The following is a 24,412-nucleotide window of genomic DNA, read 5'->3' as shown; positions in this document are numbered from 1 at the left end:
GCACATTGGAGAGAAATAGTTGGAAGGGAAAGTAATGGAGAGTAATCACACAGGCAGGGAGAGAAAGTGAAGTGAGGATAAACTTAACCTAACATGAGAAAACGAAGAACCAAATATCTCCACTTAATGAGTATTTCTCCTAGTTAGTCTTGTCTGTGTTTCCTCATTGTCTGGGAAGTAGGAAACCCAGAAAAAGCCCACTGCAAACTAAAGAGAGCAGGGGTTTGCCAGCACAAACCAAAGGTCTGATGATAGGAGCTGTAGCTCACTGTCAGCCAGAATCTCTCTCTCCTGGTTTCCATTACTCAAGGAGTCACTTAGCAGTTTCCTCAGAACAGATATTCCATGTCGAGTATCCGGTCCGGTTGCCCAAAGATCTCTCACCTTTTCTTCTTGCAGCCACTGTCCCAGAGTTTTGACTGCCCGCCAGTGACTGTAGTCATTGCTGTAATCCAGCACCAGCAAACCTGACACCTGCAAAGAGAAAAGAAGAGAAGAAATTCCGTTTTGCTCTTATGGGAAGTAAGGAAAACCCAAGTCCCCACTCCGTGTGTGTGTGTGCGCATGTGTGCATAGGCAGAATTTCCCAAGCTTTGTCATGGAGTGGAGGTCACTTCCCTCCCAGTCACAATGGCACGGATCATCTCCCCCATCCCCACCATTTGTGATCACACAGACCACCTCTCCTCCCATGTACAATCACATCACATCGCTGTGGCAACAACAGCAGTTCCTTTCAGGGGAAAGTCAATCGAGGGAAGTACATATAGTGTTTTTAGCTGGTTTCAGTGTGATGATCATTGTCCTCCTGGAAAACAGTGACCACTATTGCTCTTCATTTCAGCTCTCTTGCTCTCCTGTCTATTTCTCTCATCTGGGAAGAAGGAAGAGACCTAATGTCCTGCAATCAGCCAACTTTCTTCTTCCTCTGCTAGAAGGCGGGAGAGATCTTGCTCCTCTCCCTGGCTTTGGTAAGCAGCCCCACTGCAACTCCCCCTCCTCCTTGGGGCTTCATTTCTACTTCAACCATTGCTCTCATACCCCCTATCTCTCCCATCGCTATTCACATAATGGTACCATCTTCCTTCCCCGATAGCTGGGGCAGTTTAAACTAAGGGCTCATCTACACTGGTTTAACCCAAGGTGGACGTTATTTACACCTACTTAGTTAAACCACTGCAGCGCGGCGTGTGGACCAACCCAAAAGCCACAAGGAGCTTTGGGACCCTTACGGTGGAAGTGCAAGTGCTAAAATCTTCACATGCCGCGTAGGCCTGGTCAACCCCGGGGCAATGAGTTGTGATTAGCAGAAGCGTTAACCATGTGCAGCTGACGCATTTTAACACACCTCTATCTCTGTTTACACTAGAAGTGTTTACAAGCCTGTGCTGGCGAGCACACTTGCAAGTACACCTCATTTTCCTACTCTAAACAGCGGCTTGGCAAAACTGTAATCCTTGCTGTATCAAATGGAGGATATTCAGATTTTAAAGGTCAGAAGGGACTATTAGATCATCTAGTCCAGCAGTTCCCAAACTGTGGGTCATGACCCCATTTTAAGGGGGTCGCCAGGGCCAGCATTAGATTTTCTGGGTCCCAGGGCTGAAACCGAAGCCCGAGGGCTTGAGCCTGGGACGGCAGGGCTCTGGTCCTGCCCCACCCTGCCCAGGGCAGCAGGGCTCAGGCTCCGGCCTCCTCCCACCCGGGGTCATGTAGTAATTTGTGTTGTCAGAAGGGGATCATAGTGCAATGAAGTTTGAGAACCCCGATCTAGTCTGACCCTCACCAATCTCTTCAGTAAAGATGGCCTCTGTGCTCAGACGGCTCTCCCTTGCCATGATCTGATCTCTCTACGGCAATTTGCCTCTGGGAGACAAAATCACATCTGAGGCACCGGAAAGAAAGATGAAGGGGAAAAAAACCCCAATCTTCTGCGTGTTTCTGGGAAGTTCCATCTAACTTTCCCCCACTCCGTGGATGAGCCTGAAAGATGTCAGTGCACTGCCATCCACCCCAGGGATTTGTATTTCTAAATCCGGTCTCCACTGGACTAGTTTGTCCAGCCCTGGTTTTGCTCTGCCATTACCTTGATTCCATCAGACTCTAAAAACTTGCTGAGGCCCATTTCATCCAAGGCAGCGGTGTCCGGCGCCCCACCATTGCCTACAATGGGGTTAACCATCGTGAGAATCTGCCCCCGGTAGCTGGGATCTGTCAGGGCTTCAGTGTACCTGGGTTAAAAACAAACAACAGACAACTGTTGGCATGGGGCTGGGAGCGCAAAAGCCAACATAAACCAGCCAGCAGTGAACTCCCAAATACAAGGCAATGGTGAGTCTGGAGAAAATTCCCAAGAAGGGATAGATTTAAACACATGATTAAATGTTTTGCTGAATTGATACTCAAACCTAAGGTTTCTATGAGGTCAGTACTGGAACATTTTTAGCCTCATTTTCCAAATCAGATAATTGCACTCTGCCTACATTTCCCTTTGCAGCTCCAATTGAATAAGTCATTCTTCACTTTCCCTATGTCCTGTTGCTGTGAACTGTTAAGTAATTGCTGTCTTACAATCCAGAAATGGCTGTATTTCAGCAGTGGAAGAAATTATCCTTTCGTATACTTTCCCAAGAGCATTGGGTATTTCAGGATGAATTTGCCCTATATATACACATAATGTATTATTATTGTTGTTTAAATGGTATGTAATTGGAAACTCCCACAGTTTACCAGATATCAGCAATTTGCAAGAAACATTTTTATGGAACGCCAGCCCCACTGCCAAAAGATTAATTGTCAAACACTGGAAAACTCTTTACAAAACCCAGAATGGTTGCAGGCTGATACAGACGAGTGAGTGCTCAAGCCAACTCAGAGAAATGACGTGTCACTTAAACAATGCCCATGAAATATTCCGCGGTATGCTTGTCCTGCTTTTGGAAATATATTTCCTGCTCTGGTTAAATATGCATGAGATTTTCAGTGTTAACATATGGTTATAGTAAATGCATGGTATGCATACATTTGGCACATATAGTATATATAGTATAGTATATATAGTCTCCTTCCTACTGGATTTTTTATGCTACCAAACATCCTTCCTTAATGACAAAGCCAATGTAATTAACCTTTGCGTGTTATTTGTATTAAAAAACATTGACAAAAAGCCACTGGGTTTGGCTGTGATGTATAGGCACAGCTCTGCACTGGAACATAATGCCCTTAAAGCAGGCATGATGCCTCCTATAGCTTGGAGGAATGGCACAAGGAATGACACAGATGGCACAAGAACTAAAGAGGCATCAGGATCCAATCCTCTCGGGACTTGCACAACAAGTCCTGCCTGATCTCTGTAAATTCCTACCAATCACTTCCTCTGCTAGAAAATCCATGGGAACCAAACACACAAAAAGGGAGCAAACATGTCAGGAAAAAAAAAGGGGGGAACTTTTTTATTTTTTTGCAAATCTATCTTCAATTCTTCCTGCCTTTTCTTCTAAAACCAAATTATTTTTATACAACTAGTTGAATTTTTTGTGACCATTTCTGTGAAAAGTCATCCCATTCACCAAAATTCAAAAATGTCACCAAAAAACCTTGTCAAAAAATTGGAAATGTGCCAAAATGTCGGCCAGTTCTAGTCATGTAAAATTCAAACACCTCTCCAGCATTTCTTTTCTGTAATGTTAAGTGACAACTCAAGAATTCAGTTTGTCATAGAAAAGACACGGCTCCATGTACTAATTCACAAGCTCAGTCTGAACCTAGTCAGGATTCTAGTAACATTCAGTTCACACAGGGCATTGCTCAGAGGCTTAAGAGAGGTCTTGGCATAGTCACTCCTATGCCAACACTACATCAGCTCATCAGCACACTCACTTCCATACTAGTAACTTGCTATCTATCCTGACAGGGACTTAATGCCAAGACGTCTATCTATTCCTGCAGACCCTTATCCTGGTACAGTGTCATTAAAGTCAATCCACGGAGAACTACGAGGTCTCACTCTCTGCCCAGCAATCCCAGGATTTGTAACAAACCCAGCCACATTTGTGCCCTGTGAGAACACTACAAGGTCTAATCCCCCCTCCCCCTCCCAGCATTCTCTTCTCCATAGCAGTCAGGGTTTCCTACCACCCTAAAGCCGGACGCAACTGGTCACCATCCATCCCTGGACTCCTGGGCTCAGCACCTCACCCGCCGAGTCTGCGCGACGCTCAGCCCCCGCCTCCCAGCCCAGTCCACCCAGGTTTGGTCCCATTCTCCAGCCCTGAGCTCCTGCAGCCACTGTGCACAACCAATGGGGCTGAAACCACTGTCCTCCCGAACTCTGCCTCTGCCAATAGCACACACCATGCATAACGTACATGTGGCTGTGAGTGCCACTCAATACGGAAAATGTTTTACTTCAACCAGGACAGGGGGCTTGGGTTCAAAGTGGGACAGTCCTGCAAAACCCAAGGTGTTTGGGAGGTAGGGGGTTATGCCCATGGACAATAAAATAAACCTTAACCCCTCATATTTTGTTTCTTGCCCATCTGTCCCCTAGAACAGACCATTCCTTCTGAGTGTGTCCTCTGCGTATCGTCAGTAAACGAATACTAAATCCAGCTTCTGCTGCTGAGCTGCAGTGTTGAAGGGAAATTAATCCATCAGGTGTTGCTTGACTTTTGTGATGTGACAAGATTTATTACCCATAATCTATCACAGGGAAGAGAACTCTGGTGCCCTCCATCATTTTGATCTATATTAAACAGTTGTTTGTTGGCAGGTATATTAACACAGCTAGTAATTAGTGCTGTCGAAAAGCATAAGTAATTGCCTTGTGATGCAAAACTTTGCGAACAGATTTCTTAGGCTGTAATTTACTGTTCTCACCAATGGAACTATGTAAAAACCCATCTTGCAGTATTTGTTCCACGTAGGGAGAGCAGAGTTTGGGGAGAGTGGAGCAGGTGCGCAAAGATTTGCATTGAAACCTTGAGTTTGAATTTTACCTCAGAAATGTCTTGATTCTCCCTCCCATTCACACCTGCTGTTCCTCACTAATGATCTTATTGTATCAAGCAAGTTTGCGCTACGGCTGACTCTCTCATCTGGACAATCCTGCAGAAAAAGTGGCCAGTGATCTTGTTTGATTGACCAGGTCCATTAGCTCTGAGGCTATAGCAGACTCATGATCTTCTACATTAAAGTTGGACAAAGAGTCCCAACATGCTAGCGTGCATCACACGCTCTCCCTAGCTGAGGGGCTCGGAGCTCAACAGCACGTTTGATCCCTGCATGAGTCACCACTTGTAATGATGCCCTCTGGGAACCTCTGGGAGGGCTGAACTTGGGTCCTGTGGATTTAAAAGCATCAGCCTCTATTGCTTGAGCTAAAGGAAGAGCTCCATTGGCTTAGAGACAGTAGCGGACTCATATACCACTATATGGGACCGAGCCACTAGAGGGAGACAAAGACACACTTGGCCAGTATGTTACAACTTATTGCTGCGTGCCATTAAGCTGTTACCATGTTTCAACACAGAAATGGCTGCATTTCAAAGCTTAGGGAAGGGATTTACCATAGTTATCAGTTTGCAAAATAGGGATGGCATGATAGAATGTTTCTGAAAGTCCCCATGAGCACTGAACCTTTATGCTTTCTACCATGATGCTGCCCATCACGTTTGGGAGAAGCTCCCCAAAAATATCCACAAAACTACCTTTTTTCCACCTTCAAATCCCTCCTCAAACCCTCCTTTGCCCATGATGCACACAAAAAACTTGACAACAGGTAGGCTACTAGTTTGAATTGACCACTGCTTGTCATGCTGATCAATATTGTCTCATTGTTTCTTTGTACACCCCAGTTAGTCTGTCTATATCCATATAACCTGTTGTCTCTTGTCTTATACTTAGATTGCAAATTCTTTGGAGTAGGGACTGTCTTTTGGTTCTGTATTTGTGCAGCACCTAGCACATCAGGGTCATGGACCATGACTAGGGCTCCTACACGTTACGGTAATACAAAAATACATTATTATTAATTTAATAATAAATAATAAATAATAATAATAATAATAATGAGCAGGCAGCTGTTTATCTTTTTTCCACCGTTTAATGCTGCGTTACAAAAAGCATCCCTACTTATGTATCCTTTGTGTTTGCCTTACCCAGCAAGACCAGTGTTGAAGACAACTTCACCGGCTGTGGACGACGGATGGCCAAAGGAATAACCCTTCATCTTCGTTCCATCATCTAGCACCAAGTTTGCCGTCTGTGCCTAGGGAAACAAGTTACATGACACTCAGATCTGTATTTTAAATGAGCACACCCTAAAGTTGGGAAAAGACTTGAGGTTAAAAGGAAAACATCCAAGGTACATGGCTCCCATGCCACTTGTGATGCAAAGCACAAATTCCCTCATCCCCAAGAAATTGTCTACTACCTTGTCCCCCTTCAGGTGCCTCCTTCACGCTCCCTTCTGCCATGATGCTTACAGAGCACAGTCAGCTGGCAACAGCTATGTGGGTGACAAGTCAAACTGAGTACAGAGCTAGGCTAGACATAAACGTGCTCGTTGGACCATTTTGCCTCCGCCTCCCAGACTGTTTGTTCATTTCATCCACCTTCTGTATCTTGCAATTAACTGAGGGTATAAACTCTTTAGGCAAGTCACTGTCTCTTTACTATGTGTTTGTTCGGGGCTCGATTTGACAAGATTCTGAACATGCTGGCCCCGATCCAACAAAGCACATCAGCGCATGCTTAACTTGGACTTCAATGGGATAACTCATATGCTTAACATTAAGCATGTGCTTAAATGATTGCCTGGATTTGGGTCAGAGTGCTAACTGCCTCGCAGGGTCCAGCTCTTAGTGCATAGGAATTGCCAGACTGGATCACACCTTGGTCCATCTAATCCAGCACCCTGCCCCCGACAGTGGCCAGCTCCAGATGCTTCAAAGGAAGATGCAAGAGACCCCACAGCAGATATTTATGGAATAACGCGTCCCCAGGGAGAGCTTCTTCCTAACCTCAATGAGTTAGTGGTTGTCTTAGGGAGTGCTTAGCACAATAGGTCCCATCCATCACTGGGGCCTTGCAATGGGGTGGCTCGCCCCTTAATGGCTGGAGGGCTGGGGCTAGCCAACCCTGATTACAGAATGAGTCACACCTGAGAGGGATGAGGTGATTCCAGTAAGCTGTGGGGGGAAAGCTGTGAATCTCTGGCTATGCTGGCAGAGAGTAAGGTTATGTCTTCCCTAGAAATGCTGCAGCAGTGCTGCCGCAGTGCTTCAGCATAGACGCTTGCTCCAGTGATGGGAGGGGTTCTCCCGTCCCTGTTATAAAGACACCTCCAGTAGCTAGGTCAACAGAAATCCTTCCATTGACCTTGCACGGTCTACCCCAGGGGTCAGTTTGGTTTAATGATGTCACTGGCGGGGGGGGGGGTGGATTTTTCATATCCCTGAGTGACACAGCTGGGTTGACCTAACTTTTTAGTATAGCCCTGGCCTAAGTAATCTCCTGCATTGGGGGAAAGGCACCAGTGGGGAAGGACAAACTCTAGGTGGCAGGTGCTAGGAGGCAGAAAGACAGGAGGGGGTTGTGCCCCACTGAAACTGAGATGAGGACTGCGTGAGTTTGGGTTCCATTTTGGAAGACTGTGGTATTTCAGATTATCAGGAGAGAGACACTGAACTGAGATTGGGGCCTGCAGGTCCAGTGGACCAGAAGACTGAGTAAACTGGACACCAAGTAGGGAATGTTTTAATTTCCTTTGCACTGTGTGGAGTTGTCTGAGGAGCCCTGAAAAATGGGGAAAATGAGGTAGGGCACAGCCGAGGTACCTCTGGCCACGAGGTGGTACTCTGAAGGCAGCTGACCCCACTACAGGCTTCTGGGATAACTATGATATAAACTGTAACTGCTGTGACCATTTTGCTAGAGTAGCATTGTTACTTGTAGCTGGTGTTTCTGTCACTTGTCCATCGTTTTCAAAGGAACTTTATCGTGATCACAGGTACTTTGTCTTGTTTTAAAATTACTTGATATAGCAAGGTAAAAAACATCCATCCAGAGCACGTTCACGGTTTCTATGGCTTATGCCAGCAGGCTCTGAGCTGAACAGGAATGAGATGCGTAGGTATGGTAGGGTGGGTGTGTCGCCTCTGATTACTGCAGTTTGCAGGCCTTCTTCCCTCAGAAGTACTAGATGGGGCACATAAGCTATCGAGACCCCTTGTACTAGAGTTAGGGTGACCAGACAGCAAGCGTGAAAAATTGGGATGGGGGGTAATAGGCACCTATATAAGACAAAGCCCCAAATATTGGGACTGTCCCTATAAAATCAGGACATCTGGTCACCCTAACTAGAGTTTCTGTAACTATACCGCCACATTTGTATTCCACTCCCAGACCATGAAAGTCAGTGACTGCACTCCCCCTTAGACGAGCTAATTTTCATAGGTAGGAATCATGCCAAGAGAGGCTGCTGTGGCTATGGTCTGGTGACCTAACACTTTCATTTTGTAATTACAACCACTGGTCCTAGGAGGATTTCAGAGCTCTTTATGACATTAATTAAGCCACAACACCCTTGCACAGAAGATAAGTACAGCGATCCCCATTAAAAAGCCAGCATTTCTTATCAGTGGTATCTGACACTATTTCAATTTTCTCCTTTACTTCAAATAGATCTCCGTGGTAAGTGTGCAGTAACAGATAGCGAAGGTTAGCTTTTTAATGCTTTGTGGAATTATGATCTATTTTACAGCTGAGCAAACTAGGGCAGAGAGGTTATTTGAGTTGCCCACAGTCATATGAGTCAGTGGGAGCTCTGGGAATAGTTCTGTAAATGATTCCTCGTTCTGAGCATTAACCACTACACACTACGCCTTTCCCTAGAGCTGGTTTAACAAATTAGCAGTCCCCATCTGGCAGCCGAACTCTGCATGCAGTCCTGACAAAATACCACAGCCAGGACCCAAACAGGGCTGGTTCAAAAGCAGTGGCAGTAGTCTTGTGAGCCGATATGGAAAACTCCAGTGGCCAAGGCTGGAGGAGCTGTGCTAAGCTTGTCGTTGCTGGAAGTAGCTTTCTGCATATCTTAGAGCGTGATCCCTTGCATTTCGTTGTTAAAAAGAATATGCCACCATCACTTTGCTGTAGAGGGGGATGGAGGAACTACTTTCCATTTGTGGCAAATTAGATGAACACTCCAAGACAGGAAGAATTTCATTTACAGCACTGAACAATCACAGCAAACATTCATCCAGAATTTCACATATTAAGAACTTCATGGCTGTTATAAATACACTGCAGTTCATGTATTAGTATATGACAAGACATTGTAAAAACTACAGTTGACAAGTAACTGAATTAAAATACATTTGGAGAAGTATTATCTTTGCATCTTCCTTTCTTTTTTCCATTCACTTACGACTGTGCAACATTCAGTCATTTTCAAGGGGTCTCCCAGTCATCGGGGCAAATTAGTACGGTTCTCCTCTCTGTGGAAGAGCCCAGGTTGCAAGGGCTTTTTATTATTATGATTTGTGGGGACTAAAGGTAAAAATTAATAAAAACATTAGCTGTTCAATATACCATTAATGAATAGTTTTGTACCATGATTAAATTTGTCCATGCTAAATAAAGTGAGATAAATGAGCTTCCGTTCCAAACTCAGTATTTCCTTTATTTATTAATGCAATCCCTAATTTTGGGGGGGGGGGTTACTAAAGACACTCCCTCACACATGCTATGTGGCTAACTCCCTAGGGCCCCTCTGACAATTCCAGCCTCAAATATTACTTCATGAAATAGAGCTCGATCAATTTCTAAATCTCCCACTGCTGGTCAGTCTGATGAACTTCTCATTCCAAAGCAGTGGTTCCTTCTGCAGAGGGCCTGTACGCCCCATTGCCTACAGAAGAAACTTCTTCCTCAGAGAGACTTTCTACAGCCACTAAAATAAAAAGGGTCTGCAGCACATGGACCACAGGTGGCGTGTGAAAATGAAAGGTGATTTCAACAGAAGTTGCCAGCTGCCCAGAACCTTTGAAAATCAGGGCACTTACCTGGCAGCTTATGGGTTAGGTTTCCTATGGGACTTGTGCTCCTAGGTGTTGTTGAAAAATCCAACCCTGGATATCAACTTAGGAGCCCAACTTTAGAATCCCATTCTTTCAAAAACTCTTGGCCTCAGAAGATGTTGTTCCCTTAGAGGATAATTCATGCCACCTGCATAAAGCCAGCTCTATGCAGGTAGAGTGGTTTGGGGAGTTAAGATCTAGCCCCCAAAACAGGACCTTGAATAGGGGCTGCTGCTGTAACCTCTAGCCCTCTGTACAATTGTAAATGTGCACCCACACCTAGGGTGACCAGACGTCCCGATAAAATCGGGACTGTCCCGATATTCAGCGGTTTGTCCCGCGTCCAGACGGATGTATTGTCGGATGGCATTTGTCCCGATATTTGGCTTCGGCGGTGCTCCGGCTTTTTTTTTTTTTTAACGCTTTGGCGGCGCCCTGCCCCCACGTGTCCCAATATTTCATTTTGTCATCTGGTCACCCTACCCACACCCCAGATCCCTCACCACCCCCTGTGGGTCTGTCCCCATAACAGGCTTCTGCTCCAGCAGACACGAGACCAGACCAGCAGTCATTTCTGCAGCACACAGCTGGCTCACAGATCTCCCTACACAACCACTGTAAACCATTCTACCTCCAGACACTCACACAGTCCTATGCAGGGATTTAAGGAGTACAATGGTCTTAGTACAGCCCCTTTGCAGCACTGGTGAACTATCCCCTGCATGCCTAGAGCTAGGGTGAGATGTGGGGGTATTTCCCTCTCCTTGGTCTATCATTATCTAAGAGCCTTGTTTGTTTACTCTGCATCCTTGGAGCAACTACTCTTACTCACATTTCTAGTGTGGGCATTACCACCTCCCTGAGCTGCTAGCCTACTTTTATTTAATAGGAAATGTGACTGAGGCTACATCTACACAGCAAAAAACACCCACGCCGGCAAGTCTCAGAACCTGCGTCAACTGACTCGGGCTCGCAGAGCTAGTGCTACAGGAATAAGAATAGCAGTGTAGACATTCTGGCTTGGGCTAGAGCCCAGCTCTGAGGCCCTCCCCACTAACCAGAGCCCAAGCAGGAATATCTATGCTGCTATTTTTAATGCCATCGTGAGCTGACCCAGACTCAGACTTACGGCTGTGGGGATTTTTTATTTTTTGCTGTGTAGTTGTACCCTTGGGCCAATCAGTTTTTACTGTAGAGGAGATTTCAACTTAAAAACTGAGTTCCTTTAGGGTTGCCACCCATCCGGTTTCCACCTGGACAGTCCAGGTTTTGTCTTGTGTGTCCTGATGCCATTTGACAAGACCTGATGTCCGTTGTTGTTTTTTTTAATCTGGGGGGGAAGAGGCAGAGAAAGGGTGAGGCCTCAGAGGTCCGGCTACCAGCCATTAGAAAGGTTTCAACCCTAATTCCATCCCACTCTGTATGAACTCTGGCGTTTTTCAGAAGAGGAGTTTTCCTTGGTAGCCTGCACTAAAATTTCATCTCCAACCACAACTGTGAAGTGCGTTGGCTGCTATTTGGCTAATATCTCTTTCCCCAGCAATGACCGCAGTTTAACAGTGCTGCCTGAATACAGTTTGTGAAGCACTTTAACACCCTTCAGGATTAACATGTAAATTATTATTGTTAGATTTCCTGTATACTTGCAATAGCACGTAGAGGCTTCAACTACATCAGGACACCATTGCACTAGGCACTGCATAAACATGTAGTAAAGGAAAACCACTGTCCTCAACTGATGTATATTTGCAGTGCAGTGCATGCACTTACAAAGCTTCTTCTAGCCACATTCCCTATTCTAGCAGCATTCCATTTGTAGTCTAGAGAATATTTCTGAGACCTGTCATATCATTATCCCAGAATTAACTTTAATGCACCTGCTATAATCCTCTCTACTTTATCAGAATTTTTCATAATTCCAGGTTTCTCTTTAGCTTTTTTCCCCTCCCGGCTTCAAATCGCTTAGCAAAATGAACCAATAAGCATTCCTTTGCTATTTAGGCTTGCTAGGCAGGGTAACCCCTTACTGACTTCCAGGATTTATTTCTCCCCGCTTCAATATACTCTTGCTACAGCCTGTGTAACACCGACAGACTCCGGTCGTCGGTGGGCGAGATCAAACCTGGGACCTCTGGAGCTAAATACATGAGCCTCTACTACATGAGCTAAAACCCAACTGGCTCTTAGCTAAGGCTGTAGAGCAGACTTGTTAATCTCTCTCTCTAAGTGATCTCAGTGTCACTAGATGGGACAGAACACCACACCCAGGAGGTGTGTGGGTTACACTGGCTCCCACACTTTCTTCAATTGTCTTTGTAATGCTATGTTTACTTGCAGTCTGCTATTCATCCACTAGATGTCTCTGAGTGCTGTAGAGTTCCAGGTCGTATGAGGTCACTGGTAAACAAAGGAAACCACGCTGGAACTTGAGCTCCGTGGGAGCCCATTTGTTTGTCTCTATTTAGAAGCAGTTTTCTGAAGCAGGAAGCATTTATTAAGGACAGACCATGACTGCATATGCCATATCTGCCTTGGCTCCAGAATACACCCTTGTCTTCTCATGGAGCAGTCAACTGGCCAGATGGGCAGAAAATTCCACAGGTGTGGCAGTGCCTAAATTCCTTCAGCAGCAGATTCCTGGTGCTGAAAATGTAATGCAGCCTCTTCCTCACACCAAATAGACTTTTAGCAAGCTTGGAGTCTCCCCTCAACAGAGGCAGAAAGGCCTCTTGAAGCAAACTCTAAGCCATTTTGGTCTACAAATCCAACTGAAAATTGCACACAATCAGCCCCTCTTTTGCAATTTCCAGTATTCCTGATTTCAGTCAAGCCAGATGTTTATATTTGCTCCTGGCTAAAAATCAGGAAGAGCAGAGAAGGAAGAATATTTCTTATTTAAAAAAACACACACACAAAAATGAACTCAATTTGTTTTAAAACTCAAGGCAGATTCAGATTCAGTTTGACTTTAGGGTGACGATTTGAGCCAGCTCTGATTTTGTTCAATCCAGAGAGGGAAACAAACCAGAACACTGGATACAAATCTTCTAAACTGTAGAGAAGTTCAGTTCTGGATTCAGAGCTGGATAGGGAATTTGTAGCTTAGGTCTGTCTCTATAACAGGCCTGAACTCCAAATCTCCAACTCCCCTGGAGCTTTGGGGAACTTTAGCTCTGTATCTGAATTCCATGGGTCAGAGCAATGTGTAATCCCTGTGCTGGAAGCTACTTCAGTAACCGTTCTACTCTAGTCACAAGAATTTCATTATTAATAGTTGTGTTACAGTGGTATCAAGAGGTCCCAGCCAAGATCAGGGCCCCATTGTAAGAGGTGCTGTACATACATGTAAGAGTCCCTGCCCGGAAGAGCTTACAATCTAGGTAGACAAGACACACAAAGGATGGACAAAAGGAAGTATTATCCTCATTTTACAGAAAAGAGAACTGACCAAAGAGATTAAGTGACTTGCCCAAGATCACACAGTAAACATGTAGCAAATCTGGGGATTGATCCCAGATCCCCAAAGTCCCAGTTCACTCTTAATTACAAGACTACCTTTCCTTCTCTTGTGTACCTGTGCATTAACTTCACCCCAGCCCATCTGGAAATAGGATCTCCATTTCAGCTCCTCCTTCTCCGAGCAGACAGAAGTATAGCAACTCCTTAACTGATCTGCTGTTTCCTCAGTCCCTCTCTCCAATTCCTATGGACCAATTTTCTCTTTTACTTTCTGCCTGCCTCAAATTTTTTGGACAGCCCTTTGATAGTTGTCTGAAACAGTCTCAAAAGCCAGCATTCAATTTATTTATTTTCCTCTTCTAATTATACTTTTAGCTTGTTCCTGGTGGGTTATTTTTTTGTTTGTTTTTTTTAGCTCTTCCAATCCTCTCCTTACCAGTCTGTCTCTCTAGTTACAAGCCTTCGATTTATGGCTCATATTACTCTTTACATCCCTACATAACTGCATTGGACTTCGCTGAGCATTAAGTGATATGAGCTGCAGTATCTCTGCTCGTTTCTGAAATGCAATGAAACTCCATTAGAGTGAACCCTATTATGCTAACTCCCTTGTTACAGTAAACATTCCCTGAGGCCCCCTTCTTCCAAGTGAAATCAACTAGTGGTCTCAGGTCTGCTCCCAGTTGACCGGAATCCCCATGACAAAGCCAGCCATCACCCTGGTCAATAGAAGAGGTAAGGGGTGAATTGCTCTGAAGGCTGAATTTCTCTCTGAGGCATCCCTTCCTTTTCAGGGTTAACAGATGTTGGTGGAGCAGGGTGGGTCCCATTTCCTGAGAGCTCATTCCTCTATGTTCTCCATTAGCCACTTTGTAGAAAAATGTACTTAAATCATAAAATCTTTATGCAGGCCCAAATCCAGCGACTCAGCAGACTTTGCTCTGGCTGGGTGTATTTAGGGGAGGGGACAGGTGGGGTACAATTATGCAAAAGTCTTATAAAATCTAATATGGATGAAACCCAGAAAGTTCTAGGAAAATTCAGTTCAAAACCTATAGAATTTAATAGAGAATTATACAATTTCTTCAGGGTTTTTTTAAACAAGTGTATGGACTTCTACAGGCAGGATTTAATTCTCTATTAAGTTCTACAGGATGATTTTTTCACTATTTTTCTATTTAACTCTCATAAGAGTCCAGACTCCATGCTGTGATGCTGCTTTAGAGACTGCTACACGTGAATAGGTCCACAGATGCTTATTTTCTATGTGGGGTTCAGATGCAGCAGAAATTCGTTTTGTGCAATGAATGTGAATGCAAACCCTATCCCTGCCTGTGCCTTAAACCAGAACCCTGGCCTAAACCTATCTAGATCCTTATGGTGTCTTAGGCCCATCTCCAAATAAAACATACCCACATTTCTGCCCCTCTCAAGCACAGAGGTTCAAAAAAAGCTCAGACAGAAGGTATTAAAAGAAAGAATGACTGTGTCCTTGCATGTGCTCTGCTCAAGACAGGAATGGAAGCAACAGAGCCAAATATATCTAAAATATTTTTGTAAAGGCTGCTTTCCTGGTATACCTGGCCAGAGCAGAAACAGGAACATCTTACAAGAGAGACTGGGAGCCGCGTTCCCAGCACTGGGAGCTACGCCCCTCGTGGAGGTGTTTTTTTTAGAGCCCTGGGAGAACTCTCTCCCAGTGCTGCACCGCAACCACACAAGCCACGTTAAAGCGCTGCCGTGGCAGCGCTTTAACGTTGCCAGTGAAGACGTGCCCTATGTTTTCCAGACCTGAAGAGGAGCTCTGTGTGGCTCAAACGCTTGCCTCTTACCAACCGAAGTTGGTTCAACAAAAGATATTACCTCACCCACCTTGTCTCACGAAGGGGACTACTATTCATGCATACACAAGTCCTTGCCTAATACCTCATTCATCAACCAGCACAGGAATCCTACTACTTTATCTTTGTTAGTTTTTAAGCTGATATCAGAAATACTTTGAGAATTCTTTGCCTCTCAGAGTACTAGCAAAAAATCAATCCCATTCGTATCTAAGAGTGGATGGATAACTGAACATTCCCATGTCATACTGCTTATATAGGATGACTCTCACTCTCCAAATTTAGCGTGTTGAGAAAATATTTGTTAAAATTCCCTGTTTCCAAATAAAGTTGCTTGGGCAACATTCATCCTCCCCCCCGCCCCCAGCATGTTTGCTTTCTCACACATTGGTGACATTTAATTTTACTGTCACTAAAGTTTGCAAGAAGAAAATTTCTAAGTGCACAAGATTTTGCAGAGATCAGATTTTACATGTGTATCAAGAGTGTGCATGTACTTATCTATCATAGACCAGGAACACCTCTCCTATCTGATCAGCATGAGTCAAATGGTGGATATCAACAACTTGCAGAAAACTGTTCTTGATCAATGTAGCTATAGAAGTAATTTGCCAAAATAAATTTAAAAAAAAAAAACAAATAATTTTGAATAATGAAAATGCTCTCTGCTCACTGATAATCTGTGAGCAGAACAGATTACACTCATTAAAATAATATTTTCATTGCAAACTCATTTGCCCAGCTCTAACTATATAAGCTAGCAAGGTAGTTTCTGAAAGACAGGAGCTGAATAAGAAGGTGGTTGCAGAATGACCATAATGAAAGTCAAACCTGGATGGTGAAACTTTCACCACTTCTAGAAAAAACTGCAAAAAATCAGGTCTACCCTTCGCTGTACAAACACCTGAGACTCGTGCTTAGTGCTACCAGGGAAATGTCTTTTATTTTCCAAGAAAAATTCCTAAGAAAATTAAACAGTTCTTTTCATCAAAAAGTTTTGCTAAATTTGAGGGGAGGGAGGTGTCAAAAAACAAAAAGCAAAGTTTTTTGCGGGGGTTGTTGAAAAAAACTATATGAACCTACGTTATGAAAGAATTTCCGTTTTCTCAAAAGTCACTTTTCATCCAAAAATTCTGAATTAAAATTTTTGACCAACTCTACTAGTGTCCTACATCACATACTCCTGAGGGAATTCTGTGCCCCAAAAATGCAAATTTTATTTGTCAGTAAATAAATGTGGAGGCTCCAGCATAGCAGTGGGGTGCATAGGCCACCGGCTGCACAGAGGTGGGAGATCACCCGGCAGCCCCCCACCCCCAGGACACAGACTCGTCGGTGAGGCTGCACTTGACACAGCGCAAGGGCCAGGTCTGCCCCATGAACACCCCGGGGCCTTGCCCCACTGCGCCAGCCACAACAGCTGTGGGCAGGCAGGCTCAGCAGGAACCAAGTGTGGGGGGATCCAGGTGTGGGTTGAGATGGTTCTGTGTGGGGCAATATGGGTGCAGGCAGGTCAGTGGGGATCTGGATGCATAGGGACAATGGGACTCTGCAGAAGGGTCCAGGTGAAGGTGGGTGGGGCTCAGTGGGGGGGGGTCTGGTTGCAGCTGGGGGGCTCAGTGGGATGGGGGTCCAGGTGCAGGAGTCTTGTCAGGGTGGTCCAAGTGCAGGGGGGAATGGGGCTCATTGGGTGGGGGTTCAAGTGTGAGGGGTAGAGCTTAGTGGGGGTTCAGGGTGTGGGGGGGCATTCCAGATGCAGGGGTGAGGCTCAGCAGGGTGGGTGAGCTCAGCAGGAGGGTCTGGGTATGGGGGGATCCAGATGCATGGGGTTGGATGGATGGGGGAAACAGCTCCCTATACGTGGCTGAGGAGCAATGAGGGCTGGAAGTGGGGCGGGAGGAGGGTTCTTCCTTCAGCCAGGGGAAGTTTCTGGTGGTGGGTCTGACCCGGACCCGGCTTGACAGCTCCTTGCAGAAGAAGAGGAAGGTCCATCCTCCTCAGTCCAATCAGGGCTAGCAGCTGAGCCTGGCCCAGGACAAGAGCCTCACCCTGCACTCCACCGCAATGATTTACCTCTCTGCCAGCTGCTCCAGGTGCCCGAAATGACACACTCGTGCTGCTGGGGAGGGGTGCATGACCACTCTTGCTGCTTCCCTTTGCTTCCCTGTCAGAAAATAATTGTTTTCTGCAGGGAAGCAAAAAAAATCTGCGGGGGACATGAATTCTGTGTGCGCACAGTAGCGCAGAATTCACCTAGGAGTAATAACAGCCAGGTGAACATCATGTAGCTCTTTGTCCCCCACTAGTGGATAAACTGTGTCTAGAGGTTTATAAGCCTGCCGCTGCCTTCAAGGTAATGGACCTGGCCTTTTAGCTCATGTTTTTAGATCCAAAATTCCAAAGTTCACCCCTGCATATGGCCCAGCCAGCGGTGTGTTTACATATCTTTGCTGTGACCTTCATTAAGGAGATAAAGCCAGAAAATGTTATTTCCACATTCATCTTCCATAAGTTTAACCATTCACTGGGCAGAGCACACATTTTGAAGGCATCAACCACACATAAATGAGCAATACGAAAATAACATGCATGTTATTTGCTGGCACCAGCCTCCCCCTCCCCCCATGCCATTAGCCAATAGGGCAGGCCAGGTGCCTGAGAAACCTTGAAAAGAAGCTGCTGATACCAATTGGCTAGCAGTGAAGGAGTTATGATGAAGTTAGCAAGCAGCCTGTCGCAACCCACATCTAAACACATAAATGCTCAGGTCTTTTTATGCATGGTGAATCTTACCACACTGCCCTTGATCAGCCACCCATCAGCCAACATATAGCTACACTTGCATTGGTCACCTTCAATGGCTTTAAGGTCACACCTTCTTAAATATTCCAAAAGCTACCATTAAAAAAACAACTAAATAATACAGTAGATGAACAGGTGTATCTTGGGATGAATGTATTATGGACAAAGAGATAATTGTGTTAGGAAATCACCCTGTAGCCTTGTGACCTTAGAATTAGGTACCACACAGAGGACACTAAAACAAGACCAAAATAGCTGGGCAGTTTTCTCTGCCTTAACCTTTTTAACTGGATGCGCCACCCAGCCTAGCAGACTCCTATAAAGTGACCATGCGGGCCTTGTCCTTATGCAGTACTGTTGACGAGTTAGATCTGTCCTTTCAAAAAGTACAAGATGCCAGACCAGAACATTAAACGCCAATATACTAGTCACTGGGAAAACCAAACCAAATCCATCAACAATCTAAAGTGGTCCAGAGCCCAGCACATAACTATCACCCTAGCAGATACTTCACTACTGTGAAACGTACAAAACAAAGGGAGATTTGTGCCAAATGCTGAATCAGTGACCATGGGAGGAAGAACCGGAGTACTTGTGGCACCTTAGAGACTAACAAATTTATTTGAGCATAAGCTTTCATGGGCTACAGCCCACTTCTTCGGATGCATAGAATGGAACATATATTGGCCAAACCGGACAATCTCTATGCAAAAGAATTAATGCACACAAATCTGACATCAGGAATCATAACATTCAAAAACCAGTAGGAGAACACTTTAACCTGTCTGGTCATTCAATGACAGACCTGCGGGTGGCAATTTTGCAACAGAAAAGCTTCAAAAACAGACTCAAACGAGAAACTGCTGAGCTGGAATTGATATGCAAACTAGATACAATCAACTAAGGCTTGAATAGAGACTGGGAATGGCTGAGCCATTACAAACATTGAATCTATCTCCCCATGTAAGTATTCTCACACTTCTTATCAAACTGTCTGTACTGGGCTATCTTGATTATCACTTCAAAAGTTTTTTTCTCTTACTTAATTGGCCTCTCAGAGTTGGTAAGACAACTCCCACCTGTTCATGCTCTCTGTATGTGTGTATATATATCTCCTCAATATATGTTCCATTCTATGCATCCGAAGAAGTGGGCTGTAGCCCACGAAAGCTTATGCTCAAATAAATTTGTTAGTCTCTAAGGTGCCACAAGTACTCCTGTTCTTTTTGCGGATACAGACAAACATGGCTGCTACTCTGAAACCTGTCATCATGGGAGGAAGGAGAGAGATGACAGAAATGACACTGCAACCTGTAGCAACCTGCCACCAGATCAGGCATGAACACTGGTGACAAATGGAAACAGGGGATCAGATCCCCAGCACAGAACTCTGTCCCAAGCAGATCCTCTAACATACATTGGAGGGGTCTGTCTTGCTTTTTCAATGCTTCAACATGCTCTAGCTTGTCATGCCAATAAAGTCTCATTGAATTGAACTGAATACTTGTGGCCTGCATATTTACTGTGTGGAAAGCTATATCATTTGTTCCACATGCATGGTTTTTATGTAAGTATGTTTCTTCTTCAAATGGTTGTGTTGGCTAGAGCTGTAAGGATGGCAGGTATTTAATTTACCAAGCAGGATTGCAGTTGCCATTACAAGAGGAAGATCTCCTGCTCTCCTGACAGCAGAGGCTGAAGCAGCCCAGGGTTTCATCAGTTAGAAGGAAGGGTTTTGCACTGGATTTTAAGGTAGGGGCAGACATGGGGATAATTCATGGCCACAGTAGATTCTTGGGAAAGGGAAGAAGCAAGATGGCAGGTTCCACCCGAAACACACCAGTAACAATGCAAGTGTCCTAGTCTAGAATTTTAACATATTTGCCAACTTCCATTCTTCATGCCTCTCTTTCTTTCAAAGCCCATAGTCCTAGATGCCAGATGGGACACAGCACGAGTTGATGGCAGAGATGCCTTTTTCCTCTTCCAATTTTCTTCATCGCTACAATGATTTGTGATTTAAGATTAACAGATCTCTGGTGGGAGTCTAAGGAAACTGGAGGCCTCAGTGGATAGAGGCTATAATGACTAGTCTCATACAGTTGGGAATTAACTGTTAGATAACACCCAATGGGTACCATAACTTGGCTTCCCCTACAGCTTTTCTTATAACACTCCCCATAGTTATGATTCTGACACTTGTTAATAGTACCGTGGCAGCAGGTTACATAGGTGCTGGAACTAGGGATGTGGGGGGTGCTGCTGCACCCCCTAGCTTGAAGTGGTTTCCATTATATACAGGGTTTACAGTTTGGTTCAATGATTCTCAGCACCCCACTATCAAAATTGTTCCAGCACCCCTGGCAGGTTACATAGGCAGAGGCCTGTTCTAGTCTGCATCTGTTTGATGATGAAACTTTCGCTGCAAGTGCTACAGAATTTACACACGGAGCCCAATTCCTCACTGCACTAGCTTTACGCCAATATAACTCCATTGAAATCAACTGAGTTACACTGGTAAAGCTGGAGAAAAGAGCAGCTGGTGAATTCAGCCCTCTGTGTTGAAGACTGGGAGCTAAACTGATAGTATTTCAGCCACTAAAATAAAGGGCTCCAGTGTGAGGCACAGGACTGTGTATCTCCCATGTATTAAGAGTCTCAGGGCCAAACCCCAGTATAACCCCTTTAATACGCTTAATCACATGCATAAAAGTTAAGCTCAGTTCAACAGGCATGTAAGTATTTTCCTATTAAAACAAGAAGATCAGCTCCATTCGCTATCAGCACTCTGGAGATCTAAGGTATTTGAAAAGAAAATACCTCTATAATATTTAACAGGAATAATGAACTTTCACCTTTCAGTGCAATTCACCCTACAATTTCAGCTCTGACTACAGAGTCCTACTCAATAAAACGCTGTAGCCAAGCAGGCTCAGAGTAAGGCTTAGAAGCCTAGTTTGGCTCCGTTTTAAGTCACTTAACTTATCTGCATCAAGCGGTTTATTTGCACACTCAACATATACCAGCGAGAGCTTGGTTATTATTACCTTGACACTTAAAAATCTGGTACCAGTCCTTGCCAAACGCCAGTGATGATGAGCAGTCACATTGCAAAACTCAAATCCGTCTTTCAAAGTCTTCACCACTTTGCAAGCTGTCAAAATTCTTGTCATCTTGAATAGGTTGATTGGTAACTAAAGTTAAAAAAAAAAGAAAAAAGAAAGATATATCCTACTTGTATTTTTTTAGACTTAGATACAGGCAATCAGATACTTTTGCAAATTACAGTAAAGAAAACAGAGAAGCAGCCAGCGTGTTGGATTGACTGCACTGCACTCTCTTTTGCCTTCCCATTCTTTCTGGCATTAAAAGTCCTCAGTGTGGCCCCACCTTCTTCCCTCCCCTCCTCTGAAGAGCACTTACAACAGAGATGAACTGTGGTCATGTTGACTAGGTTGCATCATACCTCGAATACTAACTGCTCCTACTGGAGGCCTGAAAGAACTGCAGGAAGCTACCAGAGAAATTCCTTATACATCGGCTTGTCAGAATTCAATTTTTATGTGTGTAATTTTGACAAATATTGTCAATGTTTATTTAAGCATTTTTTCTATTTGTCTCACTTTAAATGTTAACATTTGCACGAAATTATTGAGGGGGGGGTCAACATCACACAAAAATATGCAAAATAAATATCCTTAAATCAAACTCTAACAAGTCCTCAGCAAGCATTTTTCTTACATTGCCTATCTGTAAATTTAGATGATTATCAATGGAAATATTTTTTCAACAATTTGCGTGCGTACTGTGAAATTGATGTTTACGCGCATTCACTGATAAAAATCTAACCCTTCTAAACCAATTTATACAGTGAATAAATAGAGCTCAGATACACTAAGGCAATACCGTGGAATATTATTTAACAAGTAGATTAGGAAAAGCTGCATTTATTCTTCCAATAGTCTCCAGGACTGTATCATTAGAAAGATTTTTTGTCTATTAGGTTTCCTAGAGCTCTGGTGTGCGATGATGGATATAGGTTATACATACTGGACAAAAGGGGGGGGGGAATATGTGGTTGCTACCAACATGTTGTGAAAGAAAGCAGGAAAATAGAAAGCTTGTAAGCTCTTTGGGCCAGGACCTTCTTTTGGTTCCGTATTTGTACAGCACCTAGGACAATAACAGGGTCCTAGTTCATGACAGGGGCGCCTAGATGCTGCTGCACTACAAGTAACAATAAAAATATTTCTCTGCAAAGATCACAAAGTCAGCAGCTGAAATGGACTCCATGTGGTTTCCTAACTCTCGCCAACCATTGGTGAGTGTCATGTATGTCCTGCGACGCTTTCAAGTATGTTCCCCAAATGTAATGTCATCCCCCATTAGACAGAGGGAGGGAAATGGATAATGAACCCAAAAACGGAGGGAGAAACGTACGTTTGTTTTCATACATTATTCTCATTACTGATTTAAAACTGTGGGCCCACTTTTAAAGCATGAATGCCTTAAATAGGATCCCCAGATCTCCCAAATGAACACTCAAAGTAGCAGGCAGACACATAAAACGGGGTGCTCAGCCCAGCACTTAGGCATATATTATGCCAACGGATTTGAGTGCCCTATGTATGCACCCACATTCTCTCAGCATTTGGAAAAGCTTTAGCTGAACAGAATGCAAGTACCGCATTCAGTTACCGCGCATCGTGTTACTAATTTGAACAGCTGAGTGCCTGATACAAGAGAAGGAGAGGAGAAGACACTGGGGTAGGGCGACCTGGCGGGGTCATGCCCAGAATGTTGTGGGCCTGTATGAGAGAAGGGGTGAGAATTAAGAAGTGGGCATAGGTGGCCAGAGGAAAGGAGATGGATGTAGTTGGGGAAATGGGAAAGCAAACCTCAGATCGGTTACATAAGCACTACAAATACGGGGGGCTTATCTGAACCCAGCCAGCAAACCTCTTGGATATTCACTCATCACTAGAGCTCCGGTGAGGGAAGGAAAACACTTCCCAAATAAAATAGCAGGCAGTTGTTCAATTTCAGATTCAAAGAGGGGAATGATAGGAGATGTTTTGCCAGGCAGCAGAACGCCCTTGATGCAGCCTGACGGTATGTATTGAAGAGGGGACGTGTACAAAGAAGATAGGCATGTTCATGAATGAATGAATACCAAAGAAGTGCACTTTGTACTGGAAAGGTCATTCTGAACTCATGCAAACACACAACCTCATACATGCGATTCATAAACTAGTATTTTTTCCTATGGACTCAGCATTTTGCATCTGTTAAGTTATATTCACACTATCACGGGTTATATTTAGAGCCTTGGGTTGTTGTTTTTTCCTTTCATTGTGTTGGATAATATTCAGTGATTGAAAGTCAAAATCTGATTCTGCATTCTGGGTGGGTGACGTAATATCATTTATTCGACCAACTTTTGCCGGTGAGAGAGACAAGCTTTCGAGCTACAGGGAGCTCTTCTTCAGGTCTGGGAAAGGTATTCAGTGTGTCACAGCTAAACACAAGATCCAACGGAGAGTTAGCATAAGCAGTTAGAATATGTGCTAAGGGACCATTTAAGGGGAAGTGGCTAGTAGTCATTGTTAGCCATTTTTCTTTGGTTTTTGGTATATTTAGGTACAAATTCTGCTCCCAATTTTACTTTGTGAATCTCCATTGAAGTCAGAGGAGTTAGGTCATGTCTACACTACCACTTATGTCAGCAAAACCTATGTCACTCAGGGGTGTGAAAAAACCACACCCCTGAGTGACATAAGTTTAGTCGGCATAAGTGCTCCTGTACACAGAGCGTCTCCTGCCGACACAGCTACTGCCCATCGTTGAGGTGGCTTTATTATGTCAACGGGAGCGCTCTCTCCCGTCGACAGAGAGCAGCGATACAAGCGATCTTACAGTGGCACAGCTGCATCAGTACAGCTGTGCCGCAGTAAGTTTGTTAGTGTAGACATGGCCCAAATAGTTTACTCGAACAACAGAGTAAAGTTTGGCCCAAATAGTTTACTCTCTTGACACTGTTTTGCATTATTTGTGAATTTGTACTTGTCACAGGGCACTTCAGTCACTACCCAGTGTACTTTGCTGCCTGGCCAGTTCATGTGGCCTCACGGTCACAAACACACCCCAGGTTGTTACCCTTTCAGCAGCTCGATATTGATTCTTTCCTTACAAAGTATCACAGCGTATTGCAGGCTTACAGCAAGAAGT

General features: G+C 44.4%; 1 protein-coding gene across 1 annotated transcript in view; it reads right to left on the bottom strand.

Annotated features, from left to right (window-relative positions):
• The window catches only part of CPS1 (carbamoyl-phosphate synthase 1), a 119,526-nt gene extending 97,991 nt beyond the window's left edge, over positions 1-21,535 (bottom strand). The window contains exons 1-4 of the mRNA XM_024204905.2: positions 21,232-21,535; positions 6,159-6,268; positions 2,087-2,231; positions 385-474 (exon numbers count right to left, since the gene is read on the bottom strand). Coding sequence (XP_024060673.2) covers positions 385-474; positions 2,087-2,231; positions 6,159-6,268; positions 21,232-21,357 — 471 coding nt within the window. The 5' untranslated portion in view covers positions 21,358-21,535. The remainder of the gene's footprint in view (positions 1-384; positions 475-2,086; positions 2,232-6,158; positions 6,269-21,231) is intronic.
• Positions 21,536-24,412: the final 2,877 nt, after the last annotated feature.

This window comes from Terrapene carolina, unplaced genomic scaffold (genome assembly GCF_002925995.2).
Source record: "Terrapene carolina triunguis isolate 2854851 unplaced genomic scaffold, T_m_triunguis-2.0 Scaffold62, whole genome shotgun sequence".
In the NCBI taxonomy this organism is placed as follows: domain Eukaryota; kingdom Metazoa; phylum Chordata; order Testudines; family Emydidae; genus Terrapene; species Terrapene triunguis.
The sequence above is the reverse complement of the archived record's forward strand: the minus strand, read 5'-3'. Positions and strand labels throughout refer to the sequence as shown.